At 40.2% G+C, this 20759-nt stretch overlaps 1 protein-coding gene across 4 annotated transcripts in view; it reads left to right on the top strand.

Annotated features, from left to right (window-relative positions):
- The window catches only part of BRWD3 (bromodomain and WD repeat domain containing 3), an 88516-nt gene extending 73815 nt beyond the window's left edge, over window positions 1-14701 (top strand). For all 4 annotated transcript variants that reach the window (XM_073360928.2, XM_073360930.2, XM_073360929.2 and 1 more), the window contains 5 exons: window positions 331-483; window positions 2476-2639; window positions 3130-3227; window positions 3646-3804; window positions 6807-14701. In XM_073360928.2, coding sequence (XP_073217029.1) covers window positions 331-483; window positions 2476-2639; window positions 3130-3227; window positions 3646-3804; window positions 6807-7582 — 1350 coding nt within the window. In that variant the 3' untranslated portion in view covers window positions 7583-14701. The remainder of the gene's footprint in view (window positions 1-330; window positions 484-2475; window positions 2640-3129; window positions 3228-3645; window positions 3805-6806) is intronic.
- The last annotated feature ends 6058 nt before the right edge of the window (window positions 14702-20759 follow it).

Below are 20759 nucleotides of genomic sequence, written 5' to 3' on the forward strand. Positions count from 1 at the left end.
AGAGACTGCCAGACACATTCTGTTAGTGTGATTGAATAAAGGAACATAAATTAGCCCATTTAAACTCATTTTCACCTCTGATGAAATGTGAACCCTTGAGTGCCAGCAAAGCCCCTTGGAATCTGTAAATATGAGTCTTGTAGCTAGAAGATTTAGCCTAAAACAGAGTTTGTGGAACAGTTTGATTATTTTGTGGGTTAGGATAAATTTGAGAGAGATTGGACTGTACAGGGACATGAAGCAAAGCACATGTAATGTTTGCTTAACCAGTTCATGGCAGCTAGTGATAACTTTACCTAGTTGTTAATATTACATACATTATTTCTGTAGGACTATCGAGATATTGTAGACACTCCAATGGATTTCAGCACTGTGAAAGAAACTTTGGAAGCAGGAAATTACACCAATCCTCTGGAATTTTACAAGGATGTTCGCTTAATATTCTGCAACTCTAAAGCTTACACACCTAATAAAAAGTCACGGGTAAGCAATAAAAACATGTATACGTGACATCTCAGGCCATTTCTTCTAAGATCTTCAATCACACTTTCATATAAGGAATGAATGGCACTTGGAATGTGCAGATGGAGGTCGTAACATGATATTTTTAAATATAAATGAACAGTCTTTATCGTTTTAAGGACCTAGGATAATAAATTCCCTTTGCAAAGCCCTCCCAGAACATGCAGGTGACTATGTCTCAGTTTCTTGAGAACTTTCAGGCACAACATTCAGAAATACTGTAGTTATAGTCTAGATCAGTGGTTCTCAACCTATTTACCATTGTGGGCCGCATATGCAGCTCTCTGTGGTATGTGGGCCGCATCCACACCCTATATATACTACCTGTATGGCTCTTAGGATGTCACATGGGCTGCAGCGGCATGCTGATTGGGCCGCAAGTGGGCCACGGGTTGAGAACTACTGGTCTAGTACTATAGGTATATCTACACTGCAGGAAAAACCCATGTCAGTGAGTTGGAGAACCTGTATCAACTGACTTGGGCTCGCACTGCAGGGCTAAAAATAATAGTGTTTATGCTATTTCTATTTGGAATGTCGTTGTTGTAAAGTCACCCAGACTGGCGGGTGTAGTTACTAAAACTACTTTTAATTCATCTGTTGACATTTTCTAAAGTTGGAGCTGTTTTTATTCTGGTAATATATGTGAGAGCTGAAACTCAGTAATGCTCCTGTGATTCCAGAAGCCAAGCAAAACCAATGTAGGCATGATCTTTAGTAATGCAGGAAAATAATGCATATTAAAAAGTAATGCCCTTGTCCTAGCACACTCATTTAATGCCACCATTTAACATATTTTGAAAGAATGCTGGTTACCATTTCAGGTACCACTGCCATGCAGGAAATGGAATGTGCATCAGGTATTAAGAATGAAACCTGTTTGGAGCTAGACTGGGCTGTTAGGCTGAGCTCTGAGTATTGGGTGGCAGATAGGTGCACTGTCCCGCACTGAGCATGTGGAATGGGCTGTGACTCTGGGTGGTCTACACAGAGAAAAAGCCTACAGTAGCTAGTGCTATAAGTATAGTGCCCTTGTGTGCATTAGCTTAATGCACTTTGAAAAAGCATTAAGCTAAACCTCCCAAGGGCACACTTGGATTGCAGTGTAAGTGTCTACACGGGGAATAGTATGGAATATCTAGTGCACTTTGAATTCACACTCTACCTTAACGTGCACTAACTTCCCCATGTAGACAAACACTCAGAATGTTAAAGTGTTCTCCTCTTGTTCTGGTGTGGAGGAAATTACCTCACCCTTTTTTGGGGTAAAGCTTCCCACCACTTTCATACACCTGGATACAATCTGCTAGCTACTGTATATGGAGGTAAAGCTGTGGCTCCTCCCACTCTCATCCCCTTCCTCTCCGCTCACTCACAGTAGGGGAGTATCAGATGTGCAGTCCCTGCCCTTCCCTTTTCGTGCCAGAGGCATGAGCCAGGCAGCGCTAATTTGGATGTGCAGAGGGTGAGATGCCTTGGCTGTACTTACACTGAACTTACCAGGCTTTTCTCTCAGCTATATTGGGGCTAATCAAAAATCTAGCCTTTAGTTAAATAGGCTAAACTTGACTTCATGCAAAAAAAAAAAAAAAAAAGGGGGAGGGGGTGATGTTTAACTTCACGTGAGACTTCAGGGGGTTTAATGAATTGTTTTAATCCTTTCTTATTAGGGGTACCTCATTACTTGTTTGTCATCTATTTGGTTTGTACAATAAATAAAATTAATTATATTTTAAGACCATAAACTCTGAAGTACTTCATTATTGATTTCTATAGCTAGAATACAGATGACTTCTTTATACTAGGACACGTGTTATGATTTTCGCAGTTGTCTGTCGATATGGATTTTGCTTTTGGAATATTGGAGGTTGATATATTTCTGTGAAGTTTTGCATGGAATTGATCTCCACAGTTAGAGCAATCAGTAAATCTGGCCATAACTTCTTTCTCCAGATCTATAGCATGACGCTTAGACTATCTGCCTTATTTGAAAATCATATTAAAAACATCATCTCTGAATACAAGTTGGCCATGCAGTGTCAAAAGAGAAATAAACCACGATACCGAAAACGACTAAGGAGCAGTAGTAGTTCACCATCTAGTAGCAGAGCATCCAGGTAACTTAATAATGAAACTCACTATCTGCTTATTTTGAAATTCTCTGTTTTGGGGGAAATTAATGTTCAGATAAGAAGGAAGTAACAATATGGCTTATTTTATAGTACAGTCTCTCCTGTGGGTGACCAGATTGTGAGTTTAAATGCTGAGGCTCATACGTAATCCTAACAAGGGGAGGGATGCTGTATAAAAGTGTGAAAGGAGCTGTATAAAAGCCATATTAATTTCTATAACACAGTAGGAAAGCAAGATAAAAATCTTGTTCTTGAACAGTTGTATTCCTTTAATAAATTCACCAATATTTTTGCTTTGTTATGTATTTGATTATTACAGCTATGTAACCTTTGAGACAAAAGATCAGATGCTCCCTGTTACATTTAAACATCAGAATTACACTGATGATCTGGTAACAGTGTCGTGTGTTTTTTTTGCTTTTCAAATCCTTTTGTGTTAACATTTGTCTATTTTTGGGGTGTTTCATATCTTCAGCCCTAAAGGGAAACAGAAACAAGTGAAGATGCAACCTAAAATCAACCAGAATACCTCACTGCCTTTGACTAGGACTAGCTCTTCAGTTTCATCTCATGGTAAGTAGAATAAAAAATGGCGTACATGGCCAAGCCAAAGTCTGAAAACAGGAGTGCCTGAAGTATTTCCACTGCTGCTTCCTAATAACCACAGTATGAAGAAAAGCTGAGGGGTATTTATTGCTGATCTTAAACAAGCTCGTTGTATTTATCTATCAAAGGCTAGTATCTAATTGCTGTATAATTAAAGATTTTGGTTATATAAGTATGTTTGGCATAGGTTACATGCAAACTAGATACACTAGTAACTTACAAAAACTTGAGGGATGTATCAAAAATTTGTTTCCTCTGCATTAATTAAAGAAAAGACTGAGCCATTTTGGACCTGTGAAATCTGATTGTTTGCAGAGTGCCCTAGCACGTCAGTATAAGGAGAGATTAAGGAAATCATCTGAGTTTATTATGTCCTGTTTTTAAGTTTCAGATACTACCGAGGAGGCTCTGGGTTCAGCCATTGGTGAAGAAACAGAGGGCCAACCATCCTCATCCGGGTTAAATACACAGAACCGAAGTGGAAATAACATTGATCCAGGGAAAAATAGACTAGTCAGGAGTAAATCCACACCAGTTAAACAAGGTTGGAAATTATATACTTTCTTTGGATGACTAGTTTTACTATAAAAGAAATCTGCTTCTGGTATCTATGGACTACTGTAGACAAACACTTATTGCGTTGCAATATGTGGTATAAATCTACAGTTCTCCAGTGTGCTCCTCAATCTCCATGAGGACTATGTTCACCAACTTTCTAATTGCTGAAAACCAGACACCCCTGCCCTGCCTCTTCCCCCAGGGCACCCCTCCTCCCCTGCTCGCTCTCCTCTTCCAGAAAGCTGGTGTGATTGAGCAAGATGGTGCTGATTTTTGAGACTTAGAACAGCTTGACAGGTTTAGAAGAAGTGTTTGTTCTTTGCCTTTTGGAAAACTTTTTTCTTATACTTGATGCCTTTCTACAACAAAGTTCTCCACAGAAAAATCATGTAGAAAAAACCTCTATCCTTAGGAGCATTCATTAAATATGTCACCTATTCTGTAGGTAGGCTTTCCCCACACACTTTTTCAGGGACTTTTTTTATTTTTAAAAGAGAAACCTGATTGCAAACTCAAATGAAGCAAACTTAATGAACTGATTCAGTGTGGTATTATACAAATACATATTGACATTTACCCAGTGTGCATGTATTTGGAATTGTGGCCTAATACTTAGGGCTTGTCTATACAACTTTTCTAATATAATCTTAACTAAATTAATGTGGAAGTCTGTGTAGTTAAATAGATGATACCCCCTAATGTAGATGCACTTCAACCCATTTAATCCTTGTTTAGCATGTACTAGTAAATTACTAAATTAAATTAAACTCATGTAAATGAGGGTTAAACACATTTAAGTGCATCTACATTAAGAGAGATGTACCACCGCCATTAACATCCAAAAAAATGTTTAAAAATTTTCCTATAACTTGGTTAAAAGCCTATCCCACCTCTTTTCTATGTGTCATTAGATACCAAACGTTACAGGAATTTGAGTTTTTTCTAAGGGCGAGGGTGAATGAGAAGTTCCACAAACTTAGAAAAGGCAAGTTTCAGCTATCCAGACAAGAATGCCTTGCTAAAACATAATATCTCAAGATCATGCCAAACAAACCTGGCAGCATATGTAATTCTGCTATAAAATGCAGCAAACCATTTGCCAGATGCTGCTAACTACTCGGCCCATTTTCCATACTCATAATCATCTTGTTTCTGTTTTAGAATCTCTAAATTTGTTACAAATTTTATGGCTTCTGGTGTATTATGCACACTAAGATTTGTTTTTGTAGAAATTAAGTCTTTTTAGGTGTCTAAATAGTTCTTTGAAAAGCTGGGAAGTGATTTTCGGCTGTTTAAGAAAGTATTGTATTTTAAATCAAACTTATTTTAAAAACTGTCGCTAGAATAGCCATCTCCGAATATTGTTTGAATAGAAATGTATTAATCGACACTCTTGATAACTCACAGAAAAGTAGCCTTGCCCTACTTCCCAAGTATGTGGGGGTGCAGTAATTGGCATTGCGGGGTGCTGGTCCTGTAGGAGCACTAACTGGCATTGAGGGGGAATGCTGAATTTTAGGGAGAGAAGTAAGTGTTATTGAGGGGGTTCTGGGGGTGTGGATGGAGCAGTAAGTGGCATTGAGGGGGCATGGGGGGATGACTAACTGGAATTGATGGAGCATGCTGTGGGTGGGGGCACTAACTGGCAGAGAGGGGGCGGTGGAATTGGGGGAACCATTAACTGGCAGCGGCGGGGCGGTGTGTGTGTGTGTGATGGGGGTGGGGAACTCGGGGCACAGTGGGGTGGGGTCTGTCCCCAGAGCGAGGGTCCAGGGCAAGAAAATGAGGGCACAGCAGTACGGGTGAGGGGGCAGACTGGATCTCCCCTCGAGCAGCGATAGGGCCAGTACCTGGGTCCAGGAGTCAGCCAGTTCTCCCCATTAGCAGCTGAGCAGCTGCTGCTCTTCCCACCATCTTGGTGTGGAGGCTGATCACGATTACTCTGGTAACCGGACTTTTAGTGTCCAGTCAGCTATGCTGACTAGACACTGCCAGGTCCCCTTTTCGACTGGACTTTCCGGTAAAAAACTGGACATCTGGCAACCCTAGAGTGAACCCTGCTGCTGAAACAGTTACTTAGTGGGCTTAAGCCCTGCTGTTTCAAACAGCTAAATGTACTTGTGATCTCTCCACCTGAGTGCTATATTAAATTGAGCTTATTTCCCTGCTTTGTCGTGTTTCTGGACACATTTTTTACAATTCTGAAATCTGTTATCTAAACTATGGGATAAATATTCTCCAAAGATTCAACCAATGCCCCTAAAATGTTACCAAGATGGGAAAAGTTGATAATTCTCAAAGAAAGTTAGGAGTTTCCCAAAGGCTTTTAGGAAACCGCTAACATTTTATTTGGCATATTAAAGCTGAAGAGAAGGGGGAAAATATTTTAAAAGTTGAACAGAAATGTCCTGACTAGCTCATGGCTTTTGTTTTTTATCTGGAGTTACACAGTGGTTCACAAAGCTGTGATAGAACAGGTATAAGTGTTTCACTCTTGTGAAACTATCAAAGGGTACACACACCTTTCTCAACATATGAATATTTTTGTAAATCAAATTGCTATCATGTTAAGGTGCACTTACAAAAATGTGGTGTTTGTTATGGGGTAGGGCTTCACTTTTCCAGGATGAATGTGATTTTTCAACTTTCACAAGCAGTATATGTTAACTGTGAAAGGAGAAATATTTTAAGCCCGAACACAGCAAAGGCACTAAAGCATGTGCTGAGCTTTCAGTACTTAGTAATCCCATTGATTTCATTTGGACTCCGCACATGCGTAATAGTAAGTATGTATTGAAATGCTGATTGGGGCCTTAGAGAACAGATGTTTGATGAGGGCTGATAGCACAAACTATTTGAGAGAAATGTAAATTTTGATAGAAAATCCTTTTTATATTTGAAAAGAATTTTTCCCTTGAACTGCTGCAGTTCAGATTTAACTTTGTTATCACACTGTTAACAAGTGATTGTTTTTTTGTGTTTGTTTAGATCAGTCTCTTGATGGACCACTTACAAATGGGGATAGCAGAGAGCCTCGGATAGCAGTCAAGCGAAAGTTAGTAAGTGCCTCAGAAGAGGAGGAACACCTAGAGGAAGAGGAGAAAAAGAGAGAATTAAAAGAAAAACCTGGTTTATCTTCATCAGAAAGTGGGGAGTCAGGATCCAGTTCAAGCTCTGAAAGCAGATGTGGCTCTGATTCAGATTCTGAATCAACCTCTAGAACAGATCAGGATTACATTGATGGAGATCATGACTACAGTAAAGTTGTGCAAACTAAACCCAAAAGAAAAATTAAAAGGAAAATTTCTAGTGGGAAAAGAAATTGGCAGGGCAGAGGGACAGGGAGGAGAGGTAGATGGGGCAGATGGGGTAGATGGAGCAGAGGGGGAAGAGGGAGCAGAGGGGGAAGAGGAGGCTGCAGCAGAGGAAGAAGAGGAGGCAGGGGAGGAAGAAGAGGCAGAGGAGGTAGAGGAGCTTCACGAGGAGCAACCAGAGCCAAACGTGCACGAATGGCAGAGGATGAATTTGAGAATCTGTTTGGAGGCCGATTTGGTGAGAATATGTTTGGAGGACGATTCAGTAGGCCACCACGAATTAAAACAAGGAACGAGGGCAGGAGAACTGTTTTATATAATGATGATTCAGATAATGACAACTGTGTGCACACCGAGGATCCTCTGAATCTTGGTACTTCCAGATCGGGCAGGGTGCGGAAAATGACAGAAAAAGCCAGGGTCAGCCATCTCATGGGATGGAATTATTGACAGATAAAAATCTTGGAAAAATTTCAAATGAACTTCAATGGCCTTCTACTGCAGGGATTTTACCAGAAAATCTACCAAGCAAGTTGTGGGGGGACTCCACTCACTTTCTACAGTGGTGCTTTTCCATTATGCCAGTATACATTTGTTTTAAGACTTCAGATTGCCACACTTCATTGGTCAAAAAAAGCCTTACTTATTAGTCCTTAAATTACAGAAATTCTTCCCCACGCACTACAAGTTCATTTTGTTTCAAGGAGCTTCCAGCTTCTCAATAATAGCATGACATTTTGAATCATGATTATGAAATCTCTCCCTTGTTTTGTTTTTTTGTATTATAGAAATAGCACCTTCTTACAGAGTTTTTATATGGTTTGTCATAAATCCTTATACACAGTAATAATTATAACTTTTGCACAATACACCAATCCTAAAGGCAGCTATAAAATGTTTACCATTTCTATATTGTAAGAAGGATCTGGATTATTTTAATCTTCCCAGGCCAAACTTTCATGAATTGTGCTGAACTGAAGTATGTTTATACTACAGTTTAGGGGGGGCTTGAAATGCGTTCTGTTGGTTCGTAATTCATGTAAAAAGTGAGAAAAGGGTTGGTGCCTTGTAAATATGTAGCAAACCTTTGATGTGGTGTGTCCTAATGTGTGCATTAACTTTATTAAAAAGAGAATACTTGAGAAGTATGAATATCTAGACAGAAGGTGCCAAATGCAAAAGTTACTTGCATCTATTTTCTTTTTGTCCTCTCATATTTTTATAGCATTAATAGAGATTGTGCAGCAAAGGGTTAATTTCAACATTTGAAAGGTTTCTCCTCTTCACAGCATTACATGTCTTAATAGTAGCTCAGCTACCTCTGTTTACAACTACTGGAAACGTAAAAGAAAATAGACGTTATTCTGCAGTGCTTATAGAAGAAGAGGCAAGAATGAGTACAGCAGGGATGGAATTGCTCAAATTGTGAAGAAACCATTTCTTGATCATATTGACGCTCTGAAACAAACCTTAGTGTAGCTATCAAAGCTTTCACAAGCCTAATATGCTTTTAGCAGATGGTAATTTGTTGGGCAAACAGCCAGTGGGCTCTCACATATTTCTGGTGTCGCTTATTCAATGAAAGTCTGTTTCTGTTTTTAATTTGATTATTGAAACTTTCAAAGAAACCTAAATTGAGCTATCGTGTCTCTACTGGCTACTCATATTTTTGTATCGTTACTGATAAGTTTCCATTCATATCATTGACAAGAGTCCTTGTAGCTCAAGCTTCCAGAAGAGAATTCACATTGTACTGTACTCTTGCCTTGTAAATGTTGCATTGAAAAATAATAACTTGCACTCATTCTGGCAGTAATAATACAGTATGCAATGCTATGAGGGAAATGTAGGGTTAGGAGATTACTCTGTATCTTGCTCCTCAGGCTGAATGACTGACTGTGTTTAATTAATTGGAACATGCTTGTTCTTGTGGAGTGAGAATGAGAGTTGCAGCCTTCTACTTTGTAGGGTCCAGTTAAAAGATTTGTGGGACTCTGTCATGTTAGAGCAAGGAAGAGACACCTAGCTGGGTTGAGATAGTGAATCATTGATTACACGAGAAAAAGGGATGAGAGAGGAGGTTTGGAAATCGAAATAAGTGAGGGATGAAATTCTGAAATTTCTTCCTCAGTGTGCATCTTTTAAAAGTTGGTCAATAATTCTGGAAAACCTGCGGGGGGGGGTACACGGGGGGACAGTGAAGTGTATATTCTCATGCATATATAGATTTGTTTCTGGCCTTTTTTTATGACAAATATTATCAGGCTGATCTCTCTTTGCAACAGTTCTAGTCACGTGCAAGGTAACTGGAACAAATGCTTTGCGGGTCATCAGGCTTGGGAGTGGGGAGAAGAAAGCAGTCTAAGTAGTATATAGTAATGATCTGAATTTATGGTACAGTAAAAATCTCTCAAACTTTTTGTTACAGTCGTCGTCCTGATTATGCCAAAACTAATTTCTGGGCATGACTCAGATGCTCCATTTAACAAAGAAATGGATACAGAGGATCTCCTAGCTCTGTGTTGGGCTTTAAAATACAAATGCCTGTCCTATCATCTTACATTTTCTTCTGAATACATTCTGTATTCTTCCCTAGAGTTATTGGTCCTCATGTCCATGTAACCAGGAAAAGCATGGATATGTAAGTTCTTAGACATAATCATACACATTTTAGATCAAAGTTCTTTTTAACCAATATGAATGCTAAGATTCCTATGCTAAAGTCCTGAGATTCTGAAGAAATGCTATTCATATATTTCTGGCTGGCTAAAACTGTAATTATTAATTTATTTGGGGGGGGAGGGGAGGAGGAGGAAAAACATGGATTCCTGAAAAAAATCATGATTTCCTAAGTTTAAATGTATTTTTAGCAACAATTAGAATAAGATTAAATATGTTCTTAAATGTATCTTTTATATGTAATGAAGTACTGTGAAGATAACAGTAAAACAGCACTTTGCTGTGGTGTAAGTATTAATCTAAAATGTGTTGTTTGATTAAGAGCCAGACAGCAGGGTGTGCTAGAACAACAGAGCTATTGCTTTTTGTAAAGAATCTGAGAATTTTTTAAATTTTATTTTATTTTGTGCATGAAAACCTTTGTATAAGCATGAAAGAAATAACTTATATTTTGAATGCTATTTTTACTTGATTTTGTATCTGGATTTTTTTTTCCAATTTAGACATTTGATTTCTTTCTCAGCCTCATTCTGTGGATTAATTATAACTGTAGTAAGTTGGACAGTTTTTCTTTTACTTGGGTGTTAAATTCAATTAGAAGCCACTTAATTAAAGCTGCATGACACTTGATTTTACCCTGATAGCTGCAGCAGGAGCAATGAAACAAGAATAGCCCTTGCACCAAAAGGGTTGCAACCCAGTCCTTCAGACCTCAATCCAAATCTTCTGTGCCCATTTAATGCCTCATTGAAGTCAATGGGGTTCCATGCAGGCACAGAGCTCTGTCCACTCCGAATAGTCAGCAATGTCTTTATTCATACAGTTTTAACCAAAAGTAACTTCTCTTTGGGTCCACTCTTTAATACTTGTGTATGAAGGTGTTTTGATCATATATTTAAGGTACTAATGGTTAACCAAGTCCCTAGTCAGGCTGTAGATTGCTGATATTTAGGTAATATTCAAGTACCAGGCTTTCTCCAGAAATGGGTATGAATGTTTATAGAAGTTTTGAATGGTCTCACTCCCTAGTGTCTGCAGTTTGAGGGCATCCCATTACCAGCCTTAGGAAACAGGACTGCAAATAGAGCCACCAGCCAGCAGCTACATTTGATTTGTGCGTGTTGGAGGGTTCCTTTGATTCTCCCCTCACCCCCACACACACTTTCAACAGGAGGGGCCTCAATGTTTGAGAGTGTGCTTGATTATTGTGTGTTTTGAATACCAACTTACTACCTCTGCAGCATGCCCAGCTCCTGCAGGCACAGGGCACACAGGCCCAAGCTTCGCCCTGAACACTGATATGTTGTCACGAGGCCTTCAACCCAGTCCCAGACTTCCATTTTGCCTCCCCTTATTTTGCGTGTCTCTGCTCCATCCCCTTCTGGTTTTGTGGCTTTGTTTCCTCCCTTTTTCCTTCCGTTCTTTGTTTCTCTGTCCTCTCCTAAGAGCCAGCCTATGCTGCTGCTCCTGCACTCCATAGTATTCCCCTGAATTTTGTCGGCAGGAACAGCTGATCCTTAAACTCTGACACTCTTGCTGGGCTATTAGGAATACAGTAGGTTCTTTCTCACCTGTCCACCTAAAGTCACTTGCCTGTAAATTCAAGTCAAGCTTTTTTTCTTGCCAAATTTTGCTTATTAAGAAACCTTCCAGAAGTGTTAGTAGTAAATGAATAGAAATGTAGAAAGTTCTTGGGCCTGATTCTCCATTGTCCTGCACTTTAGGTCTTCATTTACACCAGTGTAAACACTCAAATCAGAGCAAGTACTGTTTGCACACTCTGAGGTAAAGGTACAGGCCAGTTCTGACCATTTGAATTAAAAATGTAGGTCTCACCTGACCTCCCATATAAATTGTTTCATGCTATTATCTGAATTATCACGTTTTCTTTATCTGAACGTGAGTTAATGTAACACCTGTAAAGCTCATGTATTTCTTTTCCAGTGTCTGAGATAGTGGGATTAGCATACAATTTCACCTGCATTTTGGAATATTCAGTTACAACTCAGCATCACAAACACCAATCAGCATGGTATATTTTGAAGGTTTAGCTTATCTATCTGTTTAATTTGGGGGCGCGGGGTAGGGGAGATCTCTTATGGTACATGAAGTATTCTGAAATGCTGAAAATAGCTGAATAGCATGAGGCAATTAATCTGAAAAGTGTTTTCTCTATTGCCTTTAGTGTGTGTGTGTTTTTGAAAAGGGAGTAAATCTTGGGTTGTCATGAGTGCTTTCAGCTGAAAGAAACCTATACTACTTGATTCAGGTTCTTACACAGCATGCATCATTGTAGTATCTGATTTACGTTTCACTCCCGTTTTTCGTTTTGTGTCAGTGTCAAGAGGATTCATGCCTTTTTAGCTGTTGTCATACTTACAGAGCATGAGGTGTACTCAAGCTTCCCAATGAAGTATCCCTCTTCTGTCTCAATATCACATCCTTTCTGGTGTCATACTTATGCCCACTTGTACTCTTTTTAAAAACAAACAAACCCTATAAAATGCAGCAATATGCTGAATGACTGACCATTTCCACTAGTAGATGTTCAGGGCCAAGGGCTCAAATCTGCAAAGACTTATTCAAGAAGAAAGCAATGGGCCTTCTTATGCAAGTAAAATTGCTCATAGCTATAGTCTGTGCAGGCTTGAGCCCTACAATAGCAAGGTCTTGCTAGGACAAAAGTAAAGTTTATTAACTGAACTGGGTGGGGAAGTTAACTCAGACCTATCTGTATTTATATCTGCTTCAAGTCTGCAATAATTCCTCACTTTCAAACCTAACAACTTCACAAACTGCAAAGCAAAGATTAAAAAGGAGAGAGACGATGGTATGTTTTCTTAAAGTATGAGAGGAGTAATTCACCTGAAAAACAAGCCATGTCGGAAAATTATCTGTCATATTTATAATACAAGAATTGTGATATGTAAAAGTAAGAGGAGGCAAAAATTTTTACAGTTAGGAAACCAACTTGTGAGTGATTTGAGTTTGAGTTCTTTATACTGTTTGTTTTAATCAACTTCCCTTATGATTAAAAAATAAATGTAGACCTAGCTATTTCTTCTGCACATAAATATGAAAACTGTATAGTATATAAATACTGAATATAATTGAAGTCAGGTGTGTGATGGGTAAAATATCCATGTACAGTAATTAAAAATTAAGGAAAGAAAAATTAAAATGTATTGCTTCTGACAATGGTTTTGAGGAGCTGACTACTAAAAGTGAGATGAATATTGGTAAATATTTGAAAATATGGCTCCTAGATGTCTATATAATGTGTTCGATGAACATTCCAAATCATGCAGTATTAAAATGAGAAAATGCATTTAATGACTCACTCAAGACTAATAATTCACCCTTAACCTGTGCAGAGGATGACAGAGTAAACAAACCAGTTTTAGGTTAAGGATGTTATCAGCCTTAACTTAGTGTATCCTCCTATTGTTGGTCTGTATCACTACTTTAATGTTTTTGAAATGTATTTTTGTGTTTACATTTCTTGGTGTGTTTGGTTTTGTTTTGTTTTTTTTAAACTGTCATGGCAAGTTTTATAAAATGCTAATTATTTACTTGATAGACTGAAGGAGCAGTTAACAATCTATGGATAAATTTATATTTAGTAATGTAGGAAGCTGTCGTGTTCTTACAAGTATGTATTCTAGAAAATTACTGCACATGTGCGGTAGTTAATTTTCAAATATTAGTATATTGAATGTTTACACATTTTTTTTAAAAAACCTCTTTTATGTAAGTAATAGCCTGCAAAATTTTGGTTTTTAGTGATAGAAACACAAAGACCTGTTGGAAGCTTGTACGTTTTTACTATGTTATGTTTCAGGCCACAGCAAATTTCTGCAACTGCTATGAATCCCTGAAAAATTAGATTTCCAGTGGAATTGCTGTCACAGCCTTAACTCTAGTACGAAAATGGTGCTATTACATATATATGCATGGATGTGGGTACCTCAAATCTGATGAGTGTTTAAATGGGAACTTTTAAGTTCAGCATTTGATGCTGAAAATGCAAACAAACTAATGCTCCTAGATAGATAAGGACAGTTATGCTTTGTGATTTCATCATAAAATATTTAAACTTCCAGGCATATTAGAACAATTTCCGAGTCTCTTATAAATAAGAAGATAGTGCATACCTTCCCAGTTTCTGGGTGCATTAAACATTTGTGAAGGTAAGGGTAGTGCAAGAGGGAGAGCGCTTGAAGTGTTAGAGAGCGAAAGGGTCTGTTTGAATGGAAGATAAATTTGGTGTTTCTGTGCTATATGGTGTTACCATTCATAGTGGTTTTACAGGTTTTTTTTTGACCGACAGATACCCCACTTAGGTTTTCAAAATGCTTTCTCAGTAAGTGGCATTCACCCAACATACTCCTATATCTAAGGCTGATTTTTTAAATTTTCCCTAGGAATATTAATATAAGTTATTCATTCTTTACATAAGAATCATTACAGCAGACTTCATTTAGAAATATCAGTTTTTACAGTTGAGGGGCTTGGAACAATGAAATGGTGCTGTCTAGCCTCGCACATTTCGGTGTTCTTGACAGTTTAAAATACTCCACCAAAAATGCACAAAACTGATTTGAACTGATATGTCTAGTTCCTGTATTGATTTTTCAAGGGGATATTTATGCCCATATCTTCACATCCGCTATCTCAGGTCCCTTTAAATGAATACTTCAGGGATTTTTAATGCCACTTGATGGCAGACCAAATGTAATATTTATATGCAACGAGCTGTTAGTTTTTGTATTGTAAAAATGTAAATTTGTAAAGATTTTTTTCTAGCGTTTTTTTGAAGTCACTTATGTAATTTAGGATGTTTCATTTTTCCAGCTGTGGGATTGTCTTAATAAAAAACCATAAATCTTACTTTGATTTTGCATTACTTATTAAACAGTTTAGACATTATAAAGACAAGTGAACTAGTTAGAGCTTTAACTAAGCATACCGAAAATTCACCTTTTGATTTAGTTCTGGATAATTCTACACTGAAGTTAGAGGAAAATTATGCTTTTTATACTATAGTAATCATTGGAACATCAGTTGACTGGTTGATGGAAAGCTCCCACATTCCTTATTTAAGATCTTTGGGCCATACCAGATAAGCCAGGAGGGGGGGAAAGGAAATACAATCAGTTCCCATGCCTGGAGTGCCCTTTGAATTTTTGTCAGCAGGAGAGGAGCAGACCCTGGCACAGAATACCATGGACATCCATGCTTCCTAGCAGCATTTTCTGCCCAGGTATTAATGGCAACTGCTTCCTCCAAGTCACCGCTGTGGAAGTTTTCCACAGTGGCAGGTCTCATGGTACTGGACCCCCCTCCTCCCTTAGCAGCTTACAACCTTAACCAGCATTTCTCCCTCTTTTAGGAGTGGAGAATAATGCTGAACAGCTTGTTCCCTGTGGAGCATTTCGCTAGTGGCATCTGTCAGGTCAGAGAAAGGAAACAATGCTGTGGAGCTGACCCCGCTCAGAAACGTTAGGTCTGGGTCACCTCTTGTTTATGGGAATGGAGGGGACAATCTAGCACTTTCTAATACCATTAATTTGCAAATTGCTTATTTAGAATGACATTTGTGGTGTAAAGCTTGAGTTACTTGGCTTCCGGAGGGGAAGCATGAAAGGACTTGGGGAGATTAAATTCACCCACAACTACAAAGCACGAATAGGTCGGGAGACTACATTATAGACCACACCCTGGGACAGTTATTTCAATCTCAGAGAGCAGGAAGGCAGGGCTTCCAACTTCCCCTACCCTCTCATGCAGCCACAACATGGTGTTATATGATGAAGATAGCTTTGTGTTGGCTGAAATGTGAATTTCACATTTTAGGGTGATGTTATTTTGAGGAACAGAAGCAGAGTTTCCGACAGTGGTTTTAGTTTGCCCAAGTGCTTTTGGAAGAAGATTTTTAGCATTGTACCAGTAACAATTTAAAGCAAAATACTGTGAATTACTTAGTTGGCAGAGCACATGGTCTTTCCAAGGGGCATGGAATTATGAGGGTAAAAACCGATTCTAATGGAAATGCTGGTAGACTCCATTTGACTCCTCCAGCTGGTCTTGGATTTCTGCAGGATGGCCAATAGACTAATAAATCCAAGATTATCTGGCACGTTGAAGCCCTTCTCCAAGAACTATACCAATGGGAGGAGCAGATGGTGTCCTCATTCTTAGTCTCTCACCTGTAATTTTGTTACAGGTTTTGTATAAAGTTCTTATCCACCTTCTAAGCATCTCCCACAAACCACCTGCTCTGACCTCCTGACTGTTGTACACTATTCATGAACATGGATACCTGTGTGGGATTCTCTTCCTTACATGGGAGTAATGGAATTGCAAAACGATTTTAAAGGCTATTCTCTTTGGCTCTGCAGGGATTGTGTGGGTGTCTGGAATCAAAGGGCCAGCTTAGACAAGCTAACTTCAGAGCACCAACATCTGTATAGCTTGCGTTAGCACATTTTTATGGTGCTGGAGGACCACGGAAGTTCCCAAGACCCAAAATAAGGAATGAGCAGCTGGCTTTCTGTGCTGTAAGGGGAATGGAAAGTTGAGGGCAAGATTACTGGAGTGATGGGAAGAGTTGTGGGATGGGGTGACCACACTGGCCTGCCCGGCCACCTTAACCCCTTTCAGTCCTATCAACTCCACAGGCTGCACCTGTAGGAAGAGCTAGAGAGCAGGGAACTAATTAAAAACAGGTTCAGCTGTGCAGGAACAGGTGGGGCATGTATAAAGACAGGTAGCTGGCAACAGACGGGGGCTGCTGGGGAAGGCTTCAGGAAAACAGGCAGCAGTCACTCCCTAGGGAAAAGGAGGAGGGTTTGGGGCTGGTACACCCAGAGAGAGAAAGGGAAGGAGGTGTGCTAGGAAGCAGTCCAGGGAAGGAGCAGTGAGGGTTGAGAGGGCAAAGCCCAGAATTGCTGAGCTGTGGGTCCCTGGACTGGAACCCAGAGTAGAGGGTGGGGTTGGGTTCTCCTACCAGCCACTGAGGGAGTGGCACCGAGGCAGGGAAGGGAAGACTTCCTAGAACTGCTAGGGAGAAGGGATTTTGCTACCCCGGAAGGGCGAACGCTGAGTGATCTGGCTAGAGGGCTGACTCACAAAGAAGACACTGCAGTTCCTGGGGCTGAGAGAAGGGCTGCAGACTCGAGGGGGAGAGAGTGTGTTAGTGTGCAAACTGCAGACAGAGCCGTCAACCTCAAGAATTAATCACCAGAGTGACCAGGAGGAGACTCCAGGCCAGCAGTGAGTGCTGCACCCCATGACAGAGGGATGAAGGGAAGAAAAGAGAGAGAGTGAGAGAGACAGAGGGGAACTTTATAATAGGGAAGAAGTGATGTGATGAAGAAACCGTGGAGTGAGCAGAAAGGAAAGTGGTAAAAGAGAAAGAACTTCAACCCTTAATTTGTTTTGTTTGGAGTTTGGCAACTCAGAGAATAAGAGGGAAGGACAGAAGGGATGAAAATATTGTAAGCATAAAGGAAAAAGAATGAAAATTGAAAAGGTCTGATGGAATGAAACTAAAATGGGGAAAAGTCAGAGAATCCCAATAACCTATCGCAAGTTTGTTTTTCCCACTTCCCTTCTTCTTATAAAAAGATGAAGGAAAATCTACCGAGGAAAACATTAAGAAAAGAGATGACTCTTGAATGTGTTATTTTGATTATTATAGTTTGCTAAGAAAGTGCCCATTTATGTACTCGGAATAAGGTGGTGGCACATGTTTTCTAGAGACTTTTTTCATACAGTCACATGTTGCCAGATTTGGCCCAGAGAGAGGTCCTATTTGGACTCCACTCTTACACAGAAAATATCAGTATTTCTTGCTGTGAATATACTGGATTATGATGAGCCCTGAAGGTTAGGGCAATAGGGTATTTCCGTATTTTCTCCCAAGACGCTAGTACAACAAATCCTATTGTGCAGTGCAAATGCACGTAATTGCTGTTTGTATTTCAGAGAGAGCATAAAGATGCCTGTTATTAAGTTATCATATAATAGCCTCCCTTTGTTGCTACTGTAAAGAATTGGCAACAAATGATATGCACAACTCTGAGTCACATTCCGAGATGATTATAAGCTTTTGATTATATGCCTATAAAAGTTAAAGATTCCTGACAACACACTTTTCCTGGAGAGAATGAGTGGGGAATGTAAAGGTTTCATGTGAAAAGGTTGCATCAAAGGCAAAGATGACAATTAGTAGCAGACATGAAATTGTCACAGCAGCATTCTTCACTACTTATGTGTAGCTTGACTGTGGTGAAGAGACTGAATCCTAAAGACATCAGTAACTGCCTGAGGCTGTTCTAAGGACCAAAGCTGGATGCAACTCCTGCCCCTTAAGGATCTTGACCTAGCAGTAGATATGTGAATGCTGAAGTTTATTCCCAGGCAAGGCTAGTTACTCTACTCTCTAGACTCTAATGTGGTTCCTGTATGTACATAAATACCCTTGATATTTAAACAAATCTTCAAGGGAAATGCTCATAGCTGCTCTTAGCAGAGTGCAACTTTCAAATACTAGATACCAAATACCAGGCCATTTTGTAGTCTGCAGCATGTGGCCCCATGTTCTGGTCTGCCATTGAGAGGTAACGATGCCCTGAGAGGGTGATCCTTAGGTAAACTTGAAAAGCTGTAGATTCCAAGGTAGAGCGGAAAGCAAGCTCTATCTCTCTCCTTCCTGGGGCCCTGCCCGCAGAGCCATGAGCCTGTGGTACTGGCATTGGAAGGAGCTGAAGGGGGCATGAGTTCTAGAACATAGAGAAGAGTTCCCTTGCCCAGCCCTGCCTTACTTACACCTTCTTAATGTAACCCTTCTGCCCGTCAGAGTTGGCAGCAACAAGAGCTGGGTTCAATATCTAGGGGTTCCATTCCAATAACACAATGCAAACCGGCTCGAGCCCCCACCCAGTGACCTGGGACAAATATATACCACCCCCGCTGGGTGCCTCCAAGAGGCAATACTTCCCCTCTCGCAAGCACACAGTCTGAGTGTAGCAAAAGCCTTTTAATAACAGAGTGAAACAATGTGGCATTATGTTGGGGAAACACCACCAACAGGATTCATAACACAACCCATGAGCAAAAAATCCACCCCAAGCAAATTGGGGCATGCCCTTTCCCTTTGGTTCTTGAGTCCAGCAACCCCAAATCACTCAAAGTCCCAAAAGTCCAATGACCCAAAAGTCTCTGACCCTGGTCAGGGCAGCCCCAGAGTTCAAAAGTTTATCTACAGAGCTTTACCTCCCAACCTGGGTGGAGATGGGGGCGAAGGTAAGAGGCACCTTACATGGTCTGAAGCTGACCGCCGCTCCGCTCCACTCCACTTGCCGCCCCAAGAACTGCTTCGCTCAGCTCCGGCCCACAAGCAGCTCCCGCCATCCCATGAACTCCTCCGCATCCCACCAGCAGCTCCTGCCGTCCTATGAACTGCTCCACCAGCCTGTCCACAAGGTACTCCAGCCATCCCGCAAATTGATCCACAATATATCTTCAGGCTCCCCCACTACTTAACACAACGCCCAGTGATTTCAGCTCTTAGTCAGTTCAGCTCGTAGTAGGGGAGCCTCAGTGCTAGTGCACCATTAGCCCAAAGTGAGCTCAGCAGCCTGTAACTAGACTCCTAATGGAATCAAAATTAGCTCTGATATTCCACAGTGGAGAGAGAAGGAAGTGCAAGTAGCATGTAAGGCCCTCACCAAGGGGCCCATACCACCAAGTATTAATACTTGTCCCCCACTTCTCTCAATTCACAGAGTTTTGGAACCCATTACCCTTGCCTAGCGAGTGCTACTTAGTTGATGGTGAGTCCCTCCATCATAACAAAAGGCCAAGTACGGTTCCAAGCACAGTTCCCATAATCAGGGTAATAACAATTTATTCTTCCTGCCCCAATAACAGAGACACTGGGGATCCCACAGCAGCCAAAGTGACCATTTGGGCAGCTATGGCCTCATTCTAGGCAGGGTGGGTGTGCCTATGTAAATGAGATCAGCTCCTGAAGTTCTTTTCCACAACTTGCCACACCTCACCACCAGATGTCAGGGTGGAGCTCATCCTGACACTGCTTACATTTATTTATATTACTGTAGTGTCTAAGAACGGCAATCATGGACCAAGGCTCTACTGTGCTCCATGTTGTACGTACACACACACACACACACAGAGCAAAAAGATGGGCCCTGTCCCTGACATACAGAGCGATTGATTATTTCTGTCTGGGTATGTAGCCCCACACTCCAGCGTGCATTTCCCATAAGACTTTGACAATGGCACTTTTCTGACTTAAGATCATTCTCCCTAATGACCCAGCTTCCACACTGAAGCTGTAAAATCCTATGTTTTTAGTGTGTCACCAAGGAAATTATCCTGCAGAGAAGTCACAGTACTGAATTTGTGATACCACAATCAAGACTTGCAAGGAGGAGAATCCTAGCTGCATAGGAGAAAGCTCTTATTTAAACAGTAATATATTTCTAATATTTAGTAAGAGGGCAAGGAAAACTAATGACAGAGGAATGATTTTGTATTTTAAGTGCAATATACTTTAAAGTTGTGCACAGCCTGAGTCTCCCCTTTAACAACCCACCAGTATTAGCTAGATTCAGAGTCTGCTTGAATAATTTAAAATTGAAATGGCAGGAAGATATATATGGATAAGTTTCATTACTGGTACAGCTCAACTCAAGGGATTAACTTGGGCCAATATTTTCAGAAATGCAATATTAAGATTCTTAAGTCTGCTAAAGAGGCAAAATTAAAATTCCTACTGTAAAATATCCTTTCCATGTATATTGACCATGAGCCAAGCTAAAAACGGTTGAGATCACTGTTTGATGTGCAAAGAAATTAAATTTGGCAATGGACATATGCTGTGGAACGGCATCATTTAGATAATAGAAAAGGACTAGAG

Source organism: Lepidochelys kempii, chromosome 9 (assembly GCF_965140285.1).
Source record: "Lepidochelys kempii isolate rLepKem1 chromosome 9, rLepKem1.hap1, whole genome shotgun sequence".
Taxonomy (NCBI): domain Eukaryota; kingdom Metazoa; phylum Chordata; order Testudines; family Cheloniidae; genus Lepidochelys; species Lepidochelys kempii.